This window comes from Coccinella septempunctata, chromosome 3 (assembly GCF_907165205.1).
Source record: "Coccinella septempunctata chromosome 3, icCocSept1.1, whole genome shotgun sequence".
NCBI lineage: Eukaryota > Metazoa > Arthropoda > Insecta > Coleoptera > Coccinellidae > Coccinella > Coccinella septempunctata.
The window spans coordinates 29,915,301-29,937,562 of NC_058191.1; the positions used below are offsets into that span (position 1 = coordinate 29,915,301).

General features: G+C 33.2%; 1 protein-coding gene across 1 annotated transcript in view; it reads right to left on the reverse strand.

Moving 5' to 3' along the window:
* LOC123310523 (ATP-binding cassette sub-family G member 1-like) overlaps nucleotides 1-8,678 on the reverse strand; it is a 33,217-nt gene extending 24,539 nt beyond the window's left edge. The window contains exon 1 of the mRNA XM_044894024.1: nucleotides 8,295-8,678. Within this exon, the coding sequence (XP_044749959.1) occupies nucleotides 8,295-8,409 (115 nt within the window). The 5' untranslated portion in view covers nucleotides 8,410-8,678. The remainder of the gene's footprint in view (nucleotides 1-8,294) is intronic.
* Between the last annotated feature and the right edge of the window lie 13,584 nt (nucleotides 8,679-22,262).

The window sequence follows — 22,262 nt, forward strand, 5'->3', positions numbered from 1 at the left end:
ATCCTAAAATATCAACCAATGATGAGTTCCTTCGTCTGGAACCAATAAGAATATAATCCATATATCCGACCTTGAATACACATAGATAATTGTAATTGTTGAATCACGTTTCATCTCATAATCATGAAACATGTCGAACATCTTGAACCTGCCACATCTTAAACAACAATTCCATAATACATAATTGTGGCCGGAATTAGGAAAATTCGGATTTGGTCGAAATTATCACACACAAACACTGATAGTTAAATGGGTCCTTGTCTTGTTGAAAATTTCATTGATTATAAAGGAATATCGACACAAGTGTCGAAATTTCTGATTTTCTGATACGTGCAGGTACAAATTTCAGAAACAAGCTACGCAGTGCTCCATTTCACATGTATTTGTTGTTATTTGTTCTCTGTTGCAGTTTATTCCATTACTGATTATTGTTACTTTCTTTATAATTATACCATAGTTAGTGAGTTTCGCATTGATATTTGTTTATTCACATTGGAGTTTGATTGTCCTCCCTATATACCGAATAATTGATAGCTATTCATGGATAAACGGTGACCACACATAAATTTAAAATGGAACAACAAACTTGTGTGAGAATTGTATATTCTCGAACTACTTGTCGTTGTAAATCATTGTGGAATTGATAGGTTAGGTTACAGAAAGAAGTAGAGGAAATTAGAATGAATTCCTTACAATATACTCCAATTTGCATAAAAATGGTTGAGTAGCTTTACGGTTTGTACAGTTTGTTACTCAAGAGCGGGTAGGAGTAAGATAGTATTTTTTATGCTATCAAAATATGCTTACAAGAAAAGTATTCATCAAAGGATAGAAAATCTTCGGTTCTCGAAATGTGTATCGCGAATGCACATTCTTTATGTAGGGGAGAATTCCTTTGAATTGGACAGCCCATGAACCGGACGCTACAGTTTTCTACCACACTCGATAGTAATTTAGCATCCCTTACGTAAATCCCATTTTCGCAACATCGATCGAGATCTCTTGGAAAATGGCTGACCCTGTGGCTCGCGCCTTTGTGCGAAAATGGGATTTACGTAAAGGATGCTAAATTACTATCGAGTGTAGTAGAAAACTGTAGCGTCCGGTTCATGGGCTGTCAAATTCGAAGGAACTGTCCCCTACATTTTACAGAAGAAATTCTGAGTTCTGGCCTACTCTCAAATAATTGGATTATCGGTTATATAACGGTTTTATGTGCCCCTTTTATGTTGATTACCTACATGCTCAGATAGTAGTAATTATAACAGAAAAAATATTCTTGATAAACAATGTGTAATATTAAAAGTTATTGGGTTATTCAGAAAAATCGAATAAAGCAATCATTATTTAGGAAAAACAATATTTACATAATTCTATATATAAGAACTATTTTCCCTAGTTTCTCTTTAGTTCTTTTCTTGTTTTTCGACAAACTGAAAAAACAAAACATTAATGTAGATAGCGTATATTCGATACGCCTAGTCAAGGATACAAAAAAATTACGTAAAACTTTTTCCCTGGCCAGTGTATGGAAAAAGACACTCAAGGAAAAAATGGAATACAATTGGTAAGAGCCAAAAATAATTGTAATACTCTGAAACAGTGTTTTTCGAACTTTTTCATGACATGACCTAGATAGTGAGAAAAAATATTTCCCGACCCCTCTAACATTAGTTTTTTTTCTATCACCTAGTATTTGTGTGAATTGACATGTTCATCAATTGCGCAAAAAAAGATTAAGCAAAGAATTTAATCAAATATGGAAAACGATTTAAATATCACAGCAGCAAAACAGAATCTGTCTTTCCGAACTTTATTGATTTTTGTTAGTGGGATGATTCTCGCGACCCCCCTACAGCTTGGCAACCCCTAAGGCTTCGAGTTCAAAGTTCGAAAAAAACTACTTCAAACGAGTCGTAAACAATTGAAATTACGATAGAAAAAAAATTTAAACAATTTACAAGAAGAGATCTTCTATTTTTCCATGGGTAAATTTTACTATATTATATTATAAATGTTCAAATTGTGGGTTGGGATTCTGATGAAGGCACTATGTAGGTATTATTTAACCTAAAGCATGACGAGTCACTCGGCATTGCCAAACTCAAGAAGGTTGATTACTAGCGCAAAAAATTCCCGAAAGCAATTACATGAAGAGAATCATATACCTACTATATTCGACGAATAGTTTTTTTGACATCTTTAATACCATCAGAAGAAAAAGCAATTTTGACTCTTCAATTTTCAACACTCGTCATTTTTTAATATGCGACTGAACAACCTTCTACACCAGAACAAAGTTCAAGAAGAAGAAGATATCAGAAGACTGTTTCTTTGATAATCTAAATAGTGTAGTAACACTTTAGATTGAAGAAAAATCCTCGAGTAGTACCTACTTGCATAAGACACATTGGTATTATATTTCCACATAAAACGGATTTCTAAGAGCTACAAAATGATGTGTGTACTTGTGTACCTACCTACTCTGTAATAGAAATAGAAATTTTTCAATAAAAACATGAAGTTTATATGTATATAGGAGCTTTGGTTAGTTCAGTATCTGGATGGATGATCGGAGTCTTGAATTCACTAATATGCAGTATATCATAATTCAAAGCCACCTGGAGAGTTACAATCACTAATAGAGACCTTGTATAAAATCTTAGATTTACAGTTCCTGTATGTCAATAAGCCTACAAAACATGAATAAAGGCTTCGCAGCTCGTAGGTAGTATGAACGGGATTTTCGAGTTCAATCGACAATACGTGAGTAATTTTCTTTTCACGCAGGAAGTGCTATTCGATTGTGTAATCAGCTTCAACTATGCATCTCAGCTGATTCCACAATTTGAGATAACAACTGAAATTGCATTCAAGCAAATACAAATGAACGTCTACTCAGCTCCCAAGCTCATCGCAACTCATTTCAGTCTATGACATCTAAGCAAATTGATTAATTAAGCTGAATAAGCAGAATAAATGAGATTTTTTCAGATATTAAGCTGTGAAAATTGTTGTGAAAGTCCAGAGAACGATAATGTTATGATGAAGTTCATTATTTAGTTTAGAATTTTTGGTGGTATCAGATATCGCGAAAGAATTCATGCTTAAACTAATTTTTGAAATCAGCAACAGAAAAAAAAACGATAACATCTCCAGACAGTGCAATTGAGGAGCCCTCCCGTTTCTGTATGTCCTCATACATTCATAAAATATTCCATTCAATCTGGCACTAAAAACAAACGCACTCATCATAACAACAAAGTTATGGCATATGCAGTTGAACGGAATTTCGAGACTAGGGATATTCTTAGAATGACATCTTCAAATATAGAACCCGACCTCTCTCGTTATAGAAGAAAAGGAAATTCGGACATATTCGATGAATTTTCACATCTTGATGTACCTACAGACAGAAAGTTTCTTGGGTACTATCTAATATACTCAAAAGCAGTTTGGTGAATGAAACATGAAATTTAGTTTGGACACAAAAAATAATCTATTTATTTATATACGTTTTTAGGCAAACTAATTTGCAATTCGATACAGAGATTTACTTGATTGAAATTTTTTCACTCGTGAAAAATTTATTCAACAGGAATAAAACTGTTGCCTGTTTCCAGGCTAGTTGTTGATATTGAGAATGAGATATTTAGTTATTTCACGTTTTGCAATTGTCTCTGAAACTGTGATTAAGGATGTTTGTGGTTTACACCCTGTACAAAGCTTTCTGGAACAGGTAAAATTAAGTTTTTGTCAGAAAATATTATAATATTAAAATCGATAGCCAAAACGAGAGATTTTAAGGATGTTACTCTACCTCTAGCAATTTCATACATTATTTTTAGGATGTTACTATATTGGAAATTATAGTGCCGAATAATAATCTTTACTCTCTTTCTATATCAGTTCAGAATTAATTCAAATATTTGTCCAATAACTAAAACGAAAATTACTGAACAAATTCAAATTTGATGATGTCAAAACATTTTTTCATGTTTGATATATCAACAATCATTCTGAAAGTATTTCGTCTCTAATATTTCTATAAGATGTTGGTATTCAACCGAGCAAATTAGTTTTTTCTGGAAATCTTATCAATTGCTGCTAAAATTCAAGTTCCTCCCCTAGTATAGATCCAATTACATCACTATATTGAATTAATCAATAAAGATTTGTTGAAACTTTCCGTACTGATGGTGAAAACAAGAAACAGATGAACGCAGGTTAACATATTTCGAAATTCCGATATTCATCAAAAAACTTAAAGTTCTCTGATCTACCTTTCTACTCTATGAGACAGAGTTTTCAAATTTTCCCCCTTTAATCCCCATTTTTACAAACCATGATCTGGCAGTCAATGATTGATTGACTGGTCCATATCGATTTGTTTTCGGCACATAATTCAGTAATGAGCTTTCAGATTATCATTCTTGCATCAATGATGATCTATCTGTACCTACGTCCATTCAGTGATTCTTTCTCATTTGCTACTTCTTCAATATTTGGAGGAGTGAGAAAGTTTCATTGATTTAATTCTGGAAACTGAATGGCTGCCAAATCATTTATCGGGCAATCAAAGTTTTGTGAAACCAGCATCGTCAAAATAGTGTGACGTAAATAAGGGAAAGCACTATTGCTATATCTCCCTATAATTATCTGGGTCAGGTGTCTAATAAAGGTTTCCGCGTGTTCAAATTTAACGATGGAGCGATAGTCAATATTAGACTCATGGCGAATTCTCATTCTATCAGTCTTAACAAAGATTCAATTTCGTGCTTGGTTGAACATCAACTGAATGTCGTCGATTTATCGAAACTAAGAATTGATAATGATTGATTCGCCATATATCCACACACAAAAAATTATGATATCGATTGAAATTTATTCTGGGAGGATTCTGCATTTCCTGAAACTTTTTAGGGTTTTCACTCCCAGTGTCTGGAATAAAATCAATTGAAAAAATTGAAATAAACGATTTGCTCTTGCGTAAATTCTTGCACTAATTTGTCAGGAGCAAATCAAGTAGAAAAAATTCAGAAGATTTTTTGAAATTGATTTTCGTCTGATGAAGGAGTCTGATATAGACTCCGAAACGTTACTTATGTAATTATAATTTCAAAGTTTTTTTTTCAGTTCATTGTGTTTATTTCAATTTTTTCAATTGATTTTGTTCCAGAGATTGGGAGTGGAAACCCTAAAAAGGTTCAGGAAAAACAAAAAATTATAACGCTTCCAACATCACGTACTTTCTATTTCCACAAGTATGATCTAGACTGAAACCTCGACAACTCGAATTTCAAGGGAAATGCTGCAAATTTCGAGTTAATAAATTGTGAGCTCTACAAGCATACTGAGATACAAAGGATTTCAAGATTTTTACTTGACAATGTTGAATTCCTTACACTATATTTTTCGATGTGTTCAGTTATGATAATGAAGTAAAAGTAGAAGTGAATTCTTTACGTTCATTTTAATGGGTATCGCCCACAACTTACAAAAAGATGATAGAAATCAATTTCTTTTTATGTAGCCACATCGGTGGATGCAAGAAAGAAAAGCTTGTTGGATTGCAGAAATTTTGTAATTGTTATCCATATCTTTCTGAAATTAAAATAACTTTTAGGCTATGAATAACAGCAACAATAAGGATGCACAGATATATCAGGTAGGATCCCATTTATATAGCGTTAGACCAAAATTTTCATATCTGCTATAATTATATCTTTTTCTACCAATAATTCAAAATGAAAACACTGAAACCCGTTCATTAATTTTCAATAATCCTCATTTACTGACCATAAAATGGAGTGGTTCTTCAACCCCTTCTCCACAACCCCATCTAATATATACCATGTGTGGGCTTGTTGTAATGCGACTTTAACCTTTGTTTTTTATTTAATTCTGTAACTATCAGAAGAAACACAAAAGTCTCTCAAAAAAAATAAACTAAGTTTCTCAAAACACGTTAATTGAATTCCGATTGTACATATTTCTTGAGAATAAAATTGCATATTTTTCCTCACCCCTTCAGTCCCAACCCTATCCAAAATTATACGAACAAACGAATCTTTGTGTTTCTTTATTTTTATTTCAGTCTCGTGATTATCAATCAGAGTTTTCAATATGAGTTATTAATTGAGAGAGTTTTGTGTTTTTTCTCATAACCACAAAATTAAAACAAATATTATAGTGGCATTCCATTTTCCGTGAGCTTTCCAATGAGCCCCTATATTGTAAATGTTTCCATAAGAAAAACGGAAGTTGGGCAGGGTTGCGGAGAAGGAAAACACTCATTTTTATTGCCAGAAAATTAGGTCAATTAAAAATCAATTACAGGGTTTCAGCCTTTTCATTCTCAGTCATTGGTTGAAGACCAGTTATTATGATTACATTACTTTGAGTAAGTATTTGATTGAAAAATAACGGACAGTTGTTGAATCTGAGGTAATTCGTTGTCAAGTTATCGTTCAACTGCTGGAATCAATGACACTGTAAAAAAATGTCAGTGGACTAATATCCTAAACTAAACAATTGACGAGAGTTTTCAAGGTGGGTTTTTATTGATGCACCTTCATAGGTAAAGGAAATATAATATAATGTTATTTCACAGTGTGAAATAATTCTCATTATCATTATTATTATAAGTTGGTGTTTTAAATCAAACGAGTGGCAAATGGACATTGCTTTCGATGCTTTTCACAGCTCATCATAAACTTTAACGATCTGTCTTAATTTTATTAATTCATTTTATAATGATTAACAGCTTCATATATTAGAAGATATCATGAGATCACCACAATTATAATTAATATGTAGACAACTGCTTCATGGTTCCAGAGATTTTAGTTTATTTCTGTTTTTTTTGCGTTCACTGCTTTCACCACTTGGAACTTAAAAAAAATGGCAACTGAAAAATTCAATATAATGTACAGGTTCAAATGAACGTTATTTTATACTGATTAAACACTCATCGCACATCGGTTTTCACACCAATTTGAGCGACGATATTTCTATTTTTGCATAAGGGCAACGAAAAAAAATTATATGAATGGTTTTTTCTCGTCTAATTGAGGTTTTTGAACAATTTGCGAATTATCCATTTCCACATTGCATATTACTTGGGAAATTCTAGCAGAATTGTTTCAATTTAACTATATATTATTATTATGTATTTGAAAATAATCATGCCATCAGAACTATCATTGGATGAAAAAAATTGGCATCACTGCCACAGTAATCACTAAATCAACCCGTGTCTTAGTGGCGGTAAATTTTCGGCCAATCACACGATGAATTCATTCCATGAAAAAATATACACTGTAACATAACAGAGATAAATTCATTAAAATTATCAATTAACTTTGTTGTTTTTTTTATTGATGAAATATATAATATTTATATATACAAATTGTGTTCTTTTTTCTGAACAGAAAAATTTTTATTGAAAAAAAAAGGTGGAGTACGTATTCATACCTGTGTGAATGCAGTTAACTATTCACTAATTTATAAAAGTTAAGGTTACAAGATATATTGCTCGATTTCAATTTTTTGCTGTAGGTTTCATTGGGGATTTATAGAAGCAATTCCAAAATTATCAGCAAGGGTGATATGAAGCAGATAGTGAAAAAGTTTGCAGAGAAAAGAGTTAAGAAAATCATTCGTACTTCGATGGATGGAAGGTTTAGTTTGCTCAGTCAATATTTCAGGAAGAGTAGTTTTTGTCAAATTTTTATTTTGATACTGAAAAACAATTAAAAAGAATACTGTGAAATAATTTATAATTTTTCGATTCATCAGTTGTATCACTTTACTTTTTCTGTTGAAATTAATTGACTGATAGAATAAAAAATTTGAAATATTTGTTTAAATTAATCGATCAATCAAAAGGGCGTCAAATTGTAATTGGTCTATGGGAGTAAACAAATAAAATTGGCACATCGATTTATGTAGTTCTTATAATATAGAAAGAACAGTTCTTTCAGACACCAAGGAAAACATATTATTTCATTCATCATTCACCCCAATTTCGAATCGCTTTGTTTCTTCTTTGGATTAACACGAAAATGAAAATTCAAGCAAGGCTACCCGATTTTCAGTATCAGAATAATATTCATGAAGCCAATGTCAAGGGACAATATAGTTTTTTACTATCGTTCTTTTCATGGTCCGGTTCAATCCTAGGAAAATACGAGGGTTTCCAGCGTTCCACATCGAATGAAAATTATTTCCTCGACTAGTGAAACTCCCGTAGTCATGACAACAGCACCCTTTCGATAGAATAAACTGCTCACCTTTCCTCCCTTGCGGCACCGCATAGGACAGGTCCTGAAATTCAATATTCACCGGTGGCCTAGTAGGAAAGTACGTCAGATTCTTGTTAGCCATCACCTGTACACTATCTTCCATGTTTCCCACTTTCACCTACACAGTCATATAAACATAAACACTTTAAATCGTGAATTCGATAAAACCGAAATTTTCGGGGATCCTTCTTCGACCTGCGTACTAACAACGTTGGCCGAGTGAAAGACTTCCTCCGATGTTTACCCCGTGTTGAGAAGAGCAGCGAGCTGTTCTGATCCGAGCTGGCGTGGAAACTCGGCCGCGACAATTTCTAAATGGTTTAGTAGAAACCGCTGCGGATGCGTGCGATGAGCAATGGCAATTTACGGATGGAGATCCTGTGTTTTATATTTGTTCGCTAGCTTTGTCCAAGGCATTTTATCCGATGCGATGGAGAAGTTTGAACTTTGCATGACACTAAAAGAAAAATAAACACTTGCGGGGAGAATATGGAGTTGCGTGTAGTACCTAACCACAAAATAGATACCGAGCTTCATGAAAATTTTATAGAAAAATGAAGGCAAACTTGGGAACGGAAATTCCTGATGATGCAGTTCTTTATTGATTACTTAGTGGATAATTATCTGGGACAATCTGGCTTGTTTTCATCTGAGAAATAGCATCTGAATTACAGATTTTTTTTAACTTTTTTTATATTCACAAACTTTTGCCTTTGTATGAAATATGTTTTCATTGAATTTGTATTTATTTATTCATGGACCACGAGAAAAATATTGTCAGAGCTCGGGAAAAATTATTCAATTTCGGAGCACGGGAAAAATAACTTTCAAGCCCAAGACATATACTCCATTCACTTTTATTTTAGCACTCGGTTGGCCATGGAAATTTGACACATTTCACTCTGTATAGTACGAAAATGTGGGGTTATGACGCTTGTCAAAACATTTTTGAGTTTTGAATCAACGCTATGTTCTATGTTGCCAATTTAACGTAAAAGTTTCTGTTATTACGTATTTTATCACAATGTCGAATCTCTTCGGAAAATATGTGACGAACATAATCGAAGTTTATACAAACTGATTGAAGGCAAGACCAGTTATTTGCATGGAAAATACAAGAGATCAGTATCGTTATCTTCTTTGGCTAAAGTTTGAATACGTTTCATCAGTTGTAGATTTCAAAAGTATTAACCCGAAGATGAAATGCATATGATGCAGTGGTTGGGAATGGTTATCTCTCGAAGGAATTAACAGATAATTACAACATTACAAGAATTTTAAATTCTTCAACAAAAATCATCTTGCATAAATGGAAGTAAAAGGAATTAAAGGAAGTTTCAAGTCAAGATGAACTTCACCTTTGAACAATTCACATGAATAAACAATTAACAGGAACACTGACTCGTATTTGTGGCTGTTCATCTTAATACATTGATATAATAATAATAATTGGGCATTTATTGGTACCTTAAGACATTTACAATGTATAGGACAAGTCAAATGAAAAATAGAAAAATCAATTTTCGGGAACTTATTCTACGATGACATTCATCGAAAATCCTGTAGTGAACTTTTCGCATTAATTCACTCAAAAATAAAATTCCCAAATGCCACCTCTTTTTTGGGTCTCCCAATAGAAGGAAATTCTTTGTCATCCTCTTCATTCACAATCTTTCTGATTATGTAAATATTCAGCTAAAGTATAAGTCGTTTAGCTTCAGATGAAACATTATACAGGGTTGGGATAAGGTTTGGCACCAAATTAATATCTTTAAAACAAAACGGGCGATATTTTAATTTTCAATTTATATTTCTTTTGAGTTTATAGACTTATGTCTCAACTCTTGTACTTGTATTAATAATAATAATAATAATAATAAACTTCAGTTGGACGAAAATATCTATAGAGTCATGCAGAAAGCGGTACTGCTCGGAACGGCGAGAACTGTACGCAAGTGTCGCAAGTACATAGGGAATGCAGAGGAACACCGTCTGCTCCGACAGGAAGTGCGGGTGGAGCAGGAATCCAACCTACAGCAGGGAGGCGAGGAACGACCCGGACCCGACCACCACCACGAGCCCGAAAACCTGGAAAGGGCTCCAACAGAGCTTAATCCTTTTGATATCTGAGATATCTGGGATAAGTGAATTTTCCTCTGGAGAGGAGTGTGAAAGCCGCAAGGCTAAAGTCATAATAATAATTTATGAAATCTGGCAGCTGAGTGCCAACCTTACTCCGTTCTAGTTACAAAAACTTGAGAAAATTATTTCATGGCCAACCGACTGCTAAAACAAATGTGAATGCAGTATACCTAGATAGTTTCCTAACAAAAGCGGAAAGTGGATACTTACCCGCACGAAACTGCTTCTCATCATTCGGGCAAGTCAGTTGAGTGCGGGCAAGACACTTTCCGCACGAGTTAGGAAAAATATTTTTTCAAAAAGCGCTTCAAATATACAGTGTGAGTCTTTGACTCGACTACTATTATATTTTAACAGTAGATTTTTGAAATCAAGAAAAACACTTTTTTCCCTTACCATTTTTTTCGAATCGGCTCGGTTTAATAGATACAGGCTGTTGAGAACTCATTAAAAAATGTTATTTTTAGTTCTATCTAACAATCGGTTTCATGGAATGAAATGAATTTCGAAATAAATATTTCTATATATCTTTTTCAAACACAAATTTCACCGATACCTTCTATTTAATAGAACGGTGCATTACACGAGAAGATATGAAGAATAGATACTTTTATTTCACAATTCACACTTTTCTCATTAAGACCATTACGTTCCATAAAAATACAAAAAATTCAAAGAACCTAACTCTTAAAACTAAATCGGACGCTATTTAATGAATAGGTATTTGAACGTTTTGTGAAATAAAAGTATTCTTCATATTATCTTAATATGAATATAAACGTATAATACACCTTTTTTTGAATAGAAGGTATCGGTGAAATTTGAAACATTGGGCAAAATGACTTGATACAACTCAGTTTAGAAGATCCATAGATGTGTAGTGTCACAAATTTATCTCGTTATCCGGAAGGTAATTTTGTTGTTCCAGGGGTGGCACAGATCATTATGAAATGGCTATATTTTTCATCGGTGCCGAATCGAAAAGAATTGTATAAAAAAAAAATTTTCCTTTTGACCTCAAGAAGCAACTGTTGAAATATTTTTACAGGTCAAAGACTCACCCTGTATCTATTAGCATGATTGATACTTTGTACCCATTCACAGAATAAATTGGCCTGTGGTCTATTCTAGGAATTATTGTAAATTCTGTAGAATTTATAATAATTATAATAATGAACAGGAAGCTTCACTTTTTACTTTCTTTATTTATCTCCAAAACTATTCGTACATTTTCCGTATGCCTATGGACATTTTTCATGATATACCTACCTAAAATTGAGGAAATTTTACATTTACAGCAATCTTATAGATTGGGGATGCCAAGCAAGTAACTGAAGATCCTCTTCTGCAAGTAAAAATATATAGGATGTCCCATTCAAAAATCGAATGTTAGTGTCATTTCTGGTCAAACCGGATGTATGGCAGAGCAAGTAAATATGTTAAAAATGTAAATTGAACTAGTTTTTTCGTTTTTCTTCAATAATAAAAAGTTATAGCAGTGAACCTCTTTAGAGAATCACCTGGTATAATATTATACAAATCCATGAAACACAAGAAATTTACCTAGTATTTTCTAGATCAATACAGAATGATAGATGTGTTAACCTATGTATTGCTACGACTTATATATTTCTTCCGCTTCAATTAGGGAATAATTCGAACTAATTACAGCAGACTTATTTCAAGAATTCATTCGTAGTGCAAATGTCGTCAATTTATAAATGTAGGAATTTTTTCTAGATATTCTCATACATCACAATAAACACACAATATTTATACATAATATATCTTCAAAAAATTTCCGCATTGGACGAAGAAATAATAATAGTGCAATAAAACTACATGATGTATACAATGGATACCTTGACAATCATACATCTTTTATGCATTAGGTTTTAGTTATTATGGTACAAAACAAATCAAACGATGATTCGACCTCAGCCCTATACTATAACTACCATACTATACTAACATAAAAATTTTTCATTCATTTTTATCTGCCACGAATGTTTTCTTACACATTATACAAGTATGAATAGGGCACTATATATTAGTAGTACAAAAATCGATGGTTCGAAATGCACTTTATTTCGTAGTCTTTAAGCATTTGGTATTCGTACTAAATTTATAACCAGTAGAATTCTAAAAAAAATTGTTCGGCAAACTGCAGATGATAGTTCATCTGCATCACTTGCTCGAATATAACCGAACTTGCCAAGAAAATGACAAAGTCCAAAAGTGGAATAAAAACTGTAACATTTTTTCCTATTATTTAGAAAAAATTTATAAGCAGTTCTCAAACGAAAGAAAAATGTTGATAGGCTTATTAGTTTCAGTATGTCCCAACCCAACGTATCTCGAAAGGTCCCGCAGAAGTGTAGAATCTGGGTCAACGGTTTATTGACAGAGAGAAGCCAAGAGTTACATAGAAATGCACCTACGTTACTTATGCTTTTTTCTTTCTCTCTTCTTCCTATGCTCCCACTAAATTCAGAGTACGTTTACGTACAGAGTGATCAAACGAAAACAAGTTAAGTGTTGCAGTAAGACATTTAAGGCAATGTCTCGCGACTACAATTTTTTTTAATTATATTGGACACAACTTTCAACTTATCTGAAAACCTGTGGCAAAAAGCTTTCTTCTTTCTCTTAGCCAAGTTACAGATTAGGGCATTAGGGTATGAAGGTTTCTTGATTTACAAGTAGGTACAAAAGTAAAGGAGTTTCTATTGGTAGCTTATTGTCCCACAGTTCCACTGGAGTGTTTTATTCAAAAAGGCCTCCTCCTGAACTCATTCTTTACACTACATTTTGTAATGTTCTGAATATGTAAATATATATGTAACGTGCCTAATATGATCAGAGCCAAAACTTGAGAGAAAACTTGAGAGCCAAACAATACTTTTATTCACGTTAAAGAGCGCTTATTAGAAAAAATCCGAACTTCGAATCAAATTGGAATATGATTTTTAGAGATTGTATTTCCATAGGAAAGCTTGAACTACTGGATCATTGAACGAATTTTATATTCGAAAATTTGAGTGACTTCACAATAATCAATAGAAACTATCCCAAGGAAATATGACAACATTGCAATCGCAGATGTTACAGTCCTAATTACGAATGTGTTATCAAAGGAAAATTATCTCTAGTGTTACATTACTATGTCTATAGTTGACTCAGTACATTCTTGCTATCAACCAAGTCATATTTTTTCATGTTATATGCACACATGCACAGGATTGTATAAAATTTCGAATGTTAATAGCTGCATCGAAATTGTCATAAACTGAAAATATTTTAAAATAGTGATGCCATTTACCTCTCTTGCGTAGTTTTCTATAAAAAAAAACTTTGATAGAAACAACACCAAATCCGAAAGAATAACTTGAACAATTTGTATCAGATTTGGAAGAATACAATATGAGCTATGTTCTACATTGAGTACAGGATATCGACCTTCAGAATTCCATAGCCTACTCAACGATCAATTTTTTCGAACTCTTTCCACATTGATCCTGTAATATACAAATATACAAAACGAGTCATGAGAGGAAAACATTGAAGACTGTCAAATCAACTTCCAAATATTTGTCAGAAAGATATGCTGGAAATTCTGGGAATCTCGACTTGAAGAACTGTTTGTGTAGAATATTGGAGTTGTAGTTAGAATTCCAAAGATTGGAGTTTTCGATCTGTAGTGAAATAATATTTCTAACTTCACTTCTCATTACTGAGTTTCAATTCAAAATAATAGTATCGTTATTCTTTCAAATATTGCGAAAGAATCAGATGCCTGTACGGCCACAACTATATAAACATTATCAAATCCACTGGCGCATTCAGACTCACAATCCACCTTGGAAGTGAAAATTTTAAATCTTCGATCTTTTCTGAATACCATGAATCCTTCATTAACAATGGTTTGAAACAATTTTCAGCTCAAAATCCAAAAATTACGGAATATCAGGCAAGAATATAATGCTTTCGATCCTATAATAAAGGGCTCTATGGGGTGGATATATTGGCGAATTTCCTATAGATTATGGGCTATTTCATCTGGACTGGACATTGATGAAGAAGAAGTATGAAGAACCGAATCTACAGGGGACAATTGATGTTATAAAATGGCGAAAATTACGAATATAATTTAGACATAAGATATTCAGCAGCGTCATTGATCTCAAAGTTCAGGAAACCTTTCCATTACCGTAATAATTAACACAATTGTTATACAGGCTAGACAGCCACTCCCGTAAACCAAATATTTCGAACTAAACTAAGGGCAGTCTAGAATAACTTGATAACATGGCTGAAAATAAGATGGGGATAAGTCACTTTCAAACACAACAAAGCTCCAGGTTGAAACAAATTGTGGTATTACAGAAAGAAGAAAATTGTCCACGAGGAACATTATATTAGATTTACCTAGAAAATGTTTCTCGATTCCAGCGATTCAGTGTTTGCTTCATATAGAAACGGTGCATAAAATGAAGTGGTTTATCATGAACTTAATACACCGAGCACCTCAACTATTCATTACTGGTACTCGTTTTACATTCTTCTACATCGTTCACATATTATAAGTATAGTGAAATCCCACGATGCAGTCAGACTGAAGAGAATTAATGGAAACATATTATCTTCAATATCAGGGCGTACCATATACAGGGTATATGGCTGCATCGGAGTTGGCTTTCAATTAGATTCGGGTGACTTGGAACGATTGTTGAATTCAACTCATATTTTCAAAACGGTGGCCTATTTTTATCTGAAAAAGAGGTTCGAATATGCTCAATGACTCAGACTATGGATTTGGATGTAGGTATAACATGCTTCAGAATTCGGATATAAATTTTGAAAAAAATAAAATATACTTGTCCCAAGTCAACCACCGATTTGGTAGGCTTGGGACACAAGTTAAAATCTATTGATTTCTCAACTCTCAAATGAAATAGGTGACTTGGGACGGTGTATAGTTTTGAAAAATTAGAATTTGTGATTATATAGTTGAAATTCGGTAAGGAAATTGAATGATAAACCCCTATTACCGCGAAAGTAAATATATTTCAACTCAAATGTAAAAAAACTAACTGACTTCTTTCATTCTTTGGTGATTTCTTTGTGGAAATAACGTAAATAATAATAATATCCTGCGAAAAATCGGTATATTTCCTGCTGCCAATGCGCCGCTTGTAGATATCTATTCGGCATTGTCCCAAGTCACCCTATGAAACAACAAGATAAATGAATGAGATCCTTGTTCCCGTTTGATTCGTAATCAACCTTGTTTCATGACATATCTAATATCCCACGCATCCAGAAAAAAAATTACACATGAACAAAGTGAAACACACGTACAGGACACTAGAAAGTATAAGGGCCATAAAAAAACGCGCTTTAACTCTCCTGAATTCGTTAATTTTTCCTGTCAATTCAAACGCTCTGGTCACGGCAAACTCAACTCGAAGTAATTGTTAAACTAACCGAAAAGACGCTACACAATCTCATAAGTTTGTCCTTTCACTCATAAATGGTAAGAAACAAAGAAATCTGCAAGGCGGGTAATTTTGTCCCAAGTTACAGAACTATCCCAAGTCACTCGAATCTTCCGGTATAGGCTGATTCTTACTTATTTCAAATCAGACTAACACTGCGATGATAACAGCATTTAGGAAGACGATGTAATAGTTAGAACTAGATATGTCGCAGGATGCATCTGAATCTGGTGTTAAACCGTTATTAAACGACTTTTTTTACAATTTTGAACTATGAAAACATTACATTGGTGTTTGACGAATCTTTAGGATTCTTTCATAGAATCGGGTCTTTACCGGATGACCCGATGAGTATTCAAGAATTATTGACATTCTGGAAGGCCTGGAAAATCCAGACGCAGCTTAACATCTGGTCATAAAATCTTGAAGCTCCAATTATAGAACTAATATACAGGGTGTTTCCTTATTGAATGCCAATATTTATGGGGTGATTTTTGGGCCCATTTTAAGAAAAAAACTTTATATGAACATATGTCCTAGACGTCTTACCTTTTGAGATAGAGGTTGGTATTTTTTAGACAGTCAGATGGTACGCAACTGACTTTATTCAACTATGAGCAAATTTTGATTTTTTTTAGTCCGACTCACGGGTTTCATCTAAAAAATAAAATCTACGTATGTCTCTGCATGGTGATATTGTCATATGTAGATATGTATTAAGGATATTGTTATGGTCATGCAGAGAAACGGTTTTTATTTTTTTAAGCGGAAACCGTGAATCGGATTGAAAAAAATCAAGTGATCAACTTTGGTGAGAAATGATTGGGGGAATTTCAAAAATAATTTCTATTTCAGGAAAAATCTGTGGCGTACCATCAATGTTTGCCAAAATAGGTAGGTCAAATTACGTACGAACGCCACTGGTGGAAATTAAGACAAAAGTGATACATTAAAAATTCCTCTTGATTCATAGCATACATGTATGACCAATTTCATTAAAATATTTGAAGTGGTATTGTAGATATTGATAATAAATGATTTATTTTTGAAAACTTTACCAACCTGTATCTCAAAACGTAAGACGTTTAGGACATATGTTCATATAAAGTTTTTTCTTAAAATGGGCCCAAAAATCACCCCCATAAGTATTGACATTCAATTAGGAAACACCCTGTATGTAACCGAGGGAGGTGATTGAACTAAACACTCAATTCAGATCAAATGAATTAGCGTTCAAAATTGATACAATTATTTTCACAGTTTGTTGATTAAATCAAGAACCTAAACAACAGTATAGGGTGTCCCAAGTTGGAAATAAATGTCATCAAAACCGATGGCATATTTCCTAGCTCTTTTTCAAAGAAACAAAGAATGGTGGAAACCGTAGTCACCTACGATCCTTCGTTTTTGAGATATTAGCAAAATATTATATTTTGACGATTTCGAAAAGTTCTCATAAGTTTTTGTCTTTGAAGTTTGTAACGGAGTTTCCTCGGATGTTTGAGCGCCAGCTATTCTTTAAAGGGCAAAATAGCAAACCTACCCTGGTGGCTTCCCGTCGAAGACAATGTTCGTTGTTATCTAGGGTATTAGCAATAACTAGTGAAAGTCAAAATCCGAGTTCAGAAAGTTTATTCGTTGTGCTCTTAAGTTATCGTCCTTTATGCTTAGAATGAAAAGAATATATTGGGATTTTTGGACTTCTTTTATTTACTGTGCCGACAACGTTTCGAAAGTGCTTGTTTTTTTTTTTCAAGGCTAAAATTTTAAAACTTCAGAGATCTTTCGTACACATTACGAACAGACATATTACCTAGTCTTGCAAACAATATTGTCGATATATTCTTAAAATTCATTTCCTGCTTCATTCGTTGTTTCGCAATTAGAAACACAATAGGCACTAACTTTTACACATTTCTAAGAATCCACCGATTTACAGCGCTATAAAATACCTGAATTAGTCAAGTGAAAATCACAGGACAAAAGGTGGAATAGACAGTCCACTTCACACAACTAAAAGAGATTTTTCTCGGCAATGATAAAGTGGTGAATTCACAAAGTGAGTTGAACAGAAGGAAAAGGGGATTCGATCCCTAACGCGCCACGGGATTTGTTCGCCAGCCAGAACCAAGACTTACACTTAACGGGGAATGAACTCAGCAGGGATAGGGTTCAAGCAAGACTAAAACAAAACAATACGGCTCCCTTCCTGAGTTCTTTCTGTCCCCCCTGGGTTTTCACACAAGCAGTACTAACAGTAGAGGTAGAATACGGCAAGTTGGGGCAAATTATAGGTGAAGGAGGAATCTGAGATTCTCAGATAATAGCACGAAGTGATGTCTTATCTCTGGACAGCTGGTCTAAAGGGTGAAATTAAAATTAGGTAAATTAAAACCAAAACGAGAAAATAAATGATCAAATCACTCTAAACTGAGGGTGAATTTTTATCGTACCGTATGGATAAAACCCAAGAAATTTTTTTCAATCCGGTTGTTTTTTGATGAAAACCCGATGGAAAGAAACCTCTGTGTGAAGGTGTGAAAGAAGCCTTATACTCGGGACATCGATTTGAAACCCGATAGTATGAGGGGAGCCTTATACTTCCTCAATTCAAGAGCCAACCAACATCCAACAAAAAATACTTTATGATATTTCCATTAAATTTCATACAATACCTTCATCGACCCAACTCATTCCATGCATTTTTTTCACATCGATACATCACTGTCGGAACCATTATTATGTCAACGTTCACTAAAGCGTGGCCTTCATTTAGTATTTCGGCACCAGGAAATAGTAGTAACAAAATAATCCTAACAACAACTGTTTTTTCTTTCTGCTTCTGAGTAATGACTAATGTTATAATGATAATGTATGATGATGCTATGTACGATTCAATGAACAATAGAAATAAGAAATTCCTACAGTTGATCAATTATCTATATAGTTTCCAAGCATATGTGGTTGAAATCCAAAACAAACTATGAAAAACGGAATTTTTTTGATAAAAATACTTTTCTAGTGGTATACCTAATACTTGAGCGTGTTCTAGAATGAGTGGTCAATAATTGACCATATTCTACTTTCGAATATCTTGGAGAAATTTTGAATACAATTGTTTTTCGAAAAATATCTTCTAACTGAACTGAAACTCTTCAAAACTACGACCCTTGTGATGGGTTTATTCATTTTGTATGAAACTGCTGTGGCTGAAATCATGAGATTTGATACCTACTATGACTTTTTTGTTTCTTAATAGCTCAGACTGCAACTGAAAATTTTAATCATTTACGTCCCAAACTACAAGCTTACGGCTTTAAGATTAAATGTCACACATCTTTTTCTCATCATCAGTATTTTTCGATTTCGAAGTAACATTTTGAAAACCCATGTTTCATAATTGAACAGAATACAAAAAATTTTATTTGATTCAGAAATGATAATGATAACACATATAGGAAATATTAATTTGAAATTTCCACTCTTTAAAAATACGTAGGTACTTTTTTTCCAACTCAAAATTGATTTATTCCTCCTTCAAATAAGTTCCAAAAATGATCGCTTCTGACATCTGTGAAGAATCGGTACTTTGCGATGAAAGAGTTCTAGTATTAATATACGGAGAGCGGTAAGATGGCGTTGGTAGTACAATTCAGAACTGTGAATTGTGATTTAAATGCAAACATGGTTATATGCGTTGAGTGTACATGTACTCAATTATCTGGGTGGGAAATTTACCTACCTCAGAAAACCTAACATTCGGTAAATTGCGAAAGTTTTTCTCGGATGTGGCGTTCAAATATCTTTCCATTCAGTAGGTAACATTAATAAATTTCGCTAGGATATGCTGAATACCTTCTTGACACATGTTCAGTTAATCTCTCCTTATTTTCTACTACTTCTGCAGGAAATTTTAAACCAGAGACTTTCTCTATGGTTTGAAATTCAAACCATAGATTAATTTCAATCTGAGAATTCGTATCATCCTATTCCGAAGTTTAAAATACCATTAATCTTAAGGGGACACTATATTTACCCTCACAATCATGAATGAACACGGATATGAAATTTCGAAATTTGGAAAATTCAATATATTTACAAACCGTATGATTGGTATAAAATTTAGCATACTCCTATTCCAAAATTTAAAGGAAGAAGCCCAAAAAATTGTCTCTTATTATATAAAATTCACTAAAAAAACCAGAAAAATATCAATATACTGGTAAAGTAATAACATATGTTCACAAAAGAGAAAGAAAACACAATAAGTACATCCAAATAACCATAAAACACGAAACAATCACTACAATGAAAAATCTAGTATGACTAGACATGGAAGCGAGAAGAGGATCAAAAAAATTCTGGTAGTGTTCTCCTATAATTGCAAGTTGAATATAAAATATGAAATTGCAAGTTGTGGAAGAAGCCAGCTCTTAAATCTTTTTCTCAAGAAACTTTTTTTCTCATGTATAATCAAAAAGTCTTCAGAATTTTCGTCTGAAATGCTCTTACTGCATAAATGTTTGTCATATTTCTTTTGTTTCAGATACTGGGATATGAAGTTCACAATGATTTGAACAAAAATGCAATTATATGTTGAATTCTTCTTCAATCAATATTTTAAATACAAACTCCTTTGATCTTCATGCGATATGTTATTCTATAATCATTAAAATCTTGCTAGGTACTCAGCAGGGGGAGCCTAGCTCCTCCTGTGTAAATAGTTGATTCCAATTGATCCAATATCTTCTGAATTACATTGTCATCTACATCTACTCAAGATATATTCACCAAATGATACGAAATTTGTTTTTGGGATTTTTTCATTCGATAACTTCAAATATTTAGGGTTGTAAAGATTTAGGCCCGGTTGCTCAGTTCGGGATTAAAGTTTATCCTAGATTAATTTTGACAGTTAAGATCAATTATGTGAGGTTAATCTAGGATTAACTTAAATCTTGGCTTAATTCCAAACTGAACAACCGGGCCTAAGAGTCACAAATGGATGTATTTAGATTTAATTGGCGAATCCAAAAATCTAAACGCCGCCTAGCGGCCAAATCACAAACCTAGAAAGTGAGTAATAACTTGTGTTTTACTTCTTTGGGTTAGATATTTTCATAACATATTCGGTTACCAGTGGACTATATTCACAAAACTTTTTGGATGTCTGACTAGAAAAATAGGTATTAAAATAATTTAGTGAGTATTTATATCAGTGTCATTCAGTTGAGAAACTATTTACCAATTTTCACTATAATTTTAGGTTAGGAGATATCTTTGTTCTAGATTAATTTTCTAGTGTTGGACGATTAAGAAAGGCAATGCGAATTTTCATTTCCATGATTTCAATAGTGCCGAGAAACCTGAGCAGAAGAAAGTATATGAGATTAAATTTCTGACATACCTGAAGTTGTACATGCATTACTGGACTTGCAATCTTCAAGGGATGATACGTTGGGAACATTTTAAATGAAAAGTAGTGATTTGACTTGGAATTTTGCAAGCAGTTGAAAGTGATCAATAATTAAACCGTTCGACAAGAATTTCAAATTTCGTTAATGAAATTACAACTGTAGAATTAATTTTCAGGCGGTCTTGTTGAGTTGATTGTAATTACTGGAAAATAATTTCTGTGTTGGCATTTTGAACTGCATAATATGTTTTCATCCAAATAAATTATCCCAAATATTTACATTCATTTATTTCCACAAATTACATAATTCATGTGAGTGTGATGATAGAATGAAATCTTCTGGATATAAGTTCTTGTAAAATCTTCCATCAAACGACACCAACATGTTCAGGAAAGTTCTGGAGGAACCCGAGCACAATCAATAATCCCATAATTATTCACTACCTTTACAAATATCTCTATAATCGAATAAAATCTACGATAACATTGCTTTCACAATAGAGTTTTCACGATGATTACTCATTTTCCGCCATGTTTGTTGACAAGTCGCAGCGCCCTCATCGGTAGTTGGATTCGCCTATAGATGGGGAGTCAAAGATAATCAACCAGTAGGTTAACGACTTTTTCCTGAAAAATTTTCACAACCATTTTATCGAGTTTATTCGTTACTTTTGGGAATTACTGTATATAGAGATCCAATAAATAGTTTCTTTCAGTTCCTCACGATCTTGTTTCTTCATATGGACCACATAATTATAATACACCGCATAATGTTTTGAGAAAAATGATTAAATGTCAGTAGTGATCCACTTCTAATTTTCAATTTTGCTTGAAATATCAAGCAAATTTTTTACAGGAAGAAAATGAAATATCCAGAAACATCTGGATAGGCAAGAATTT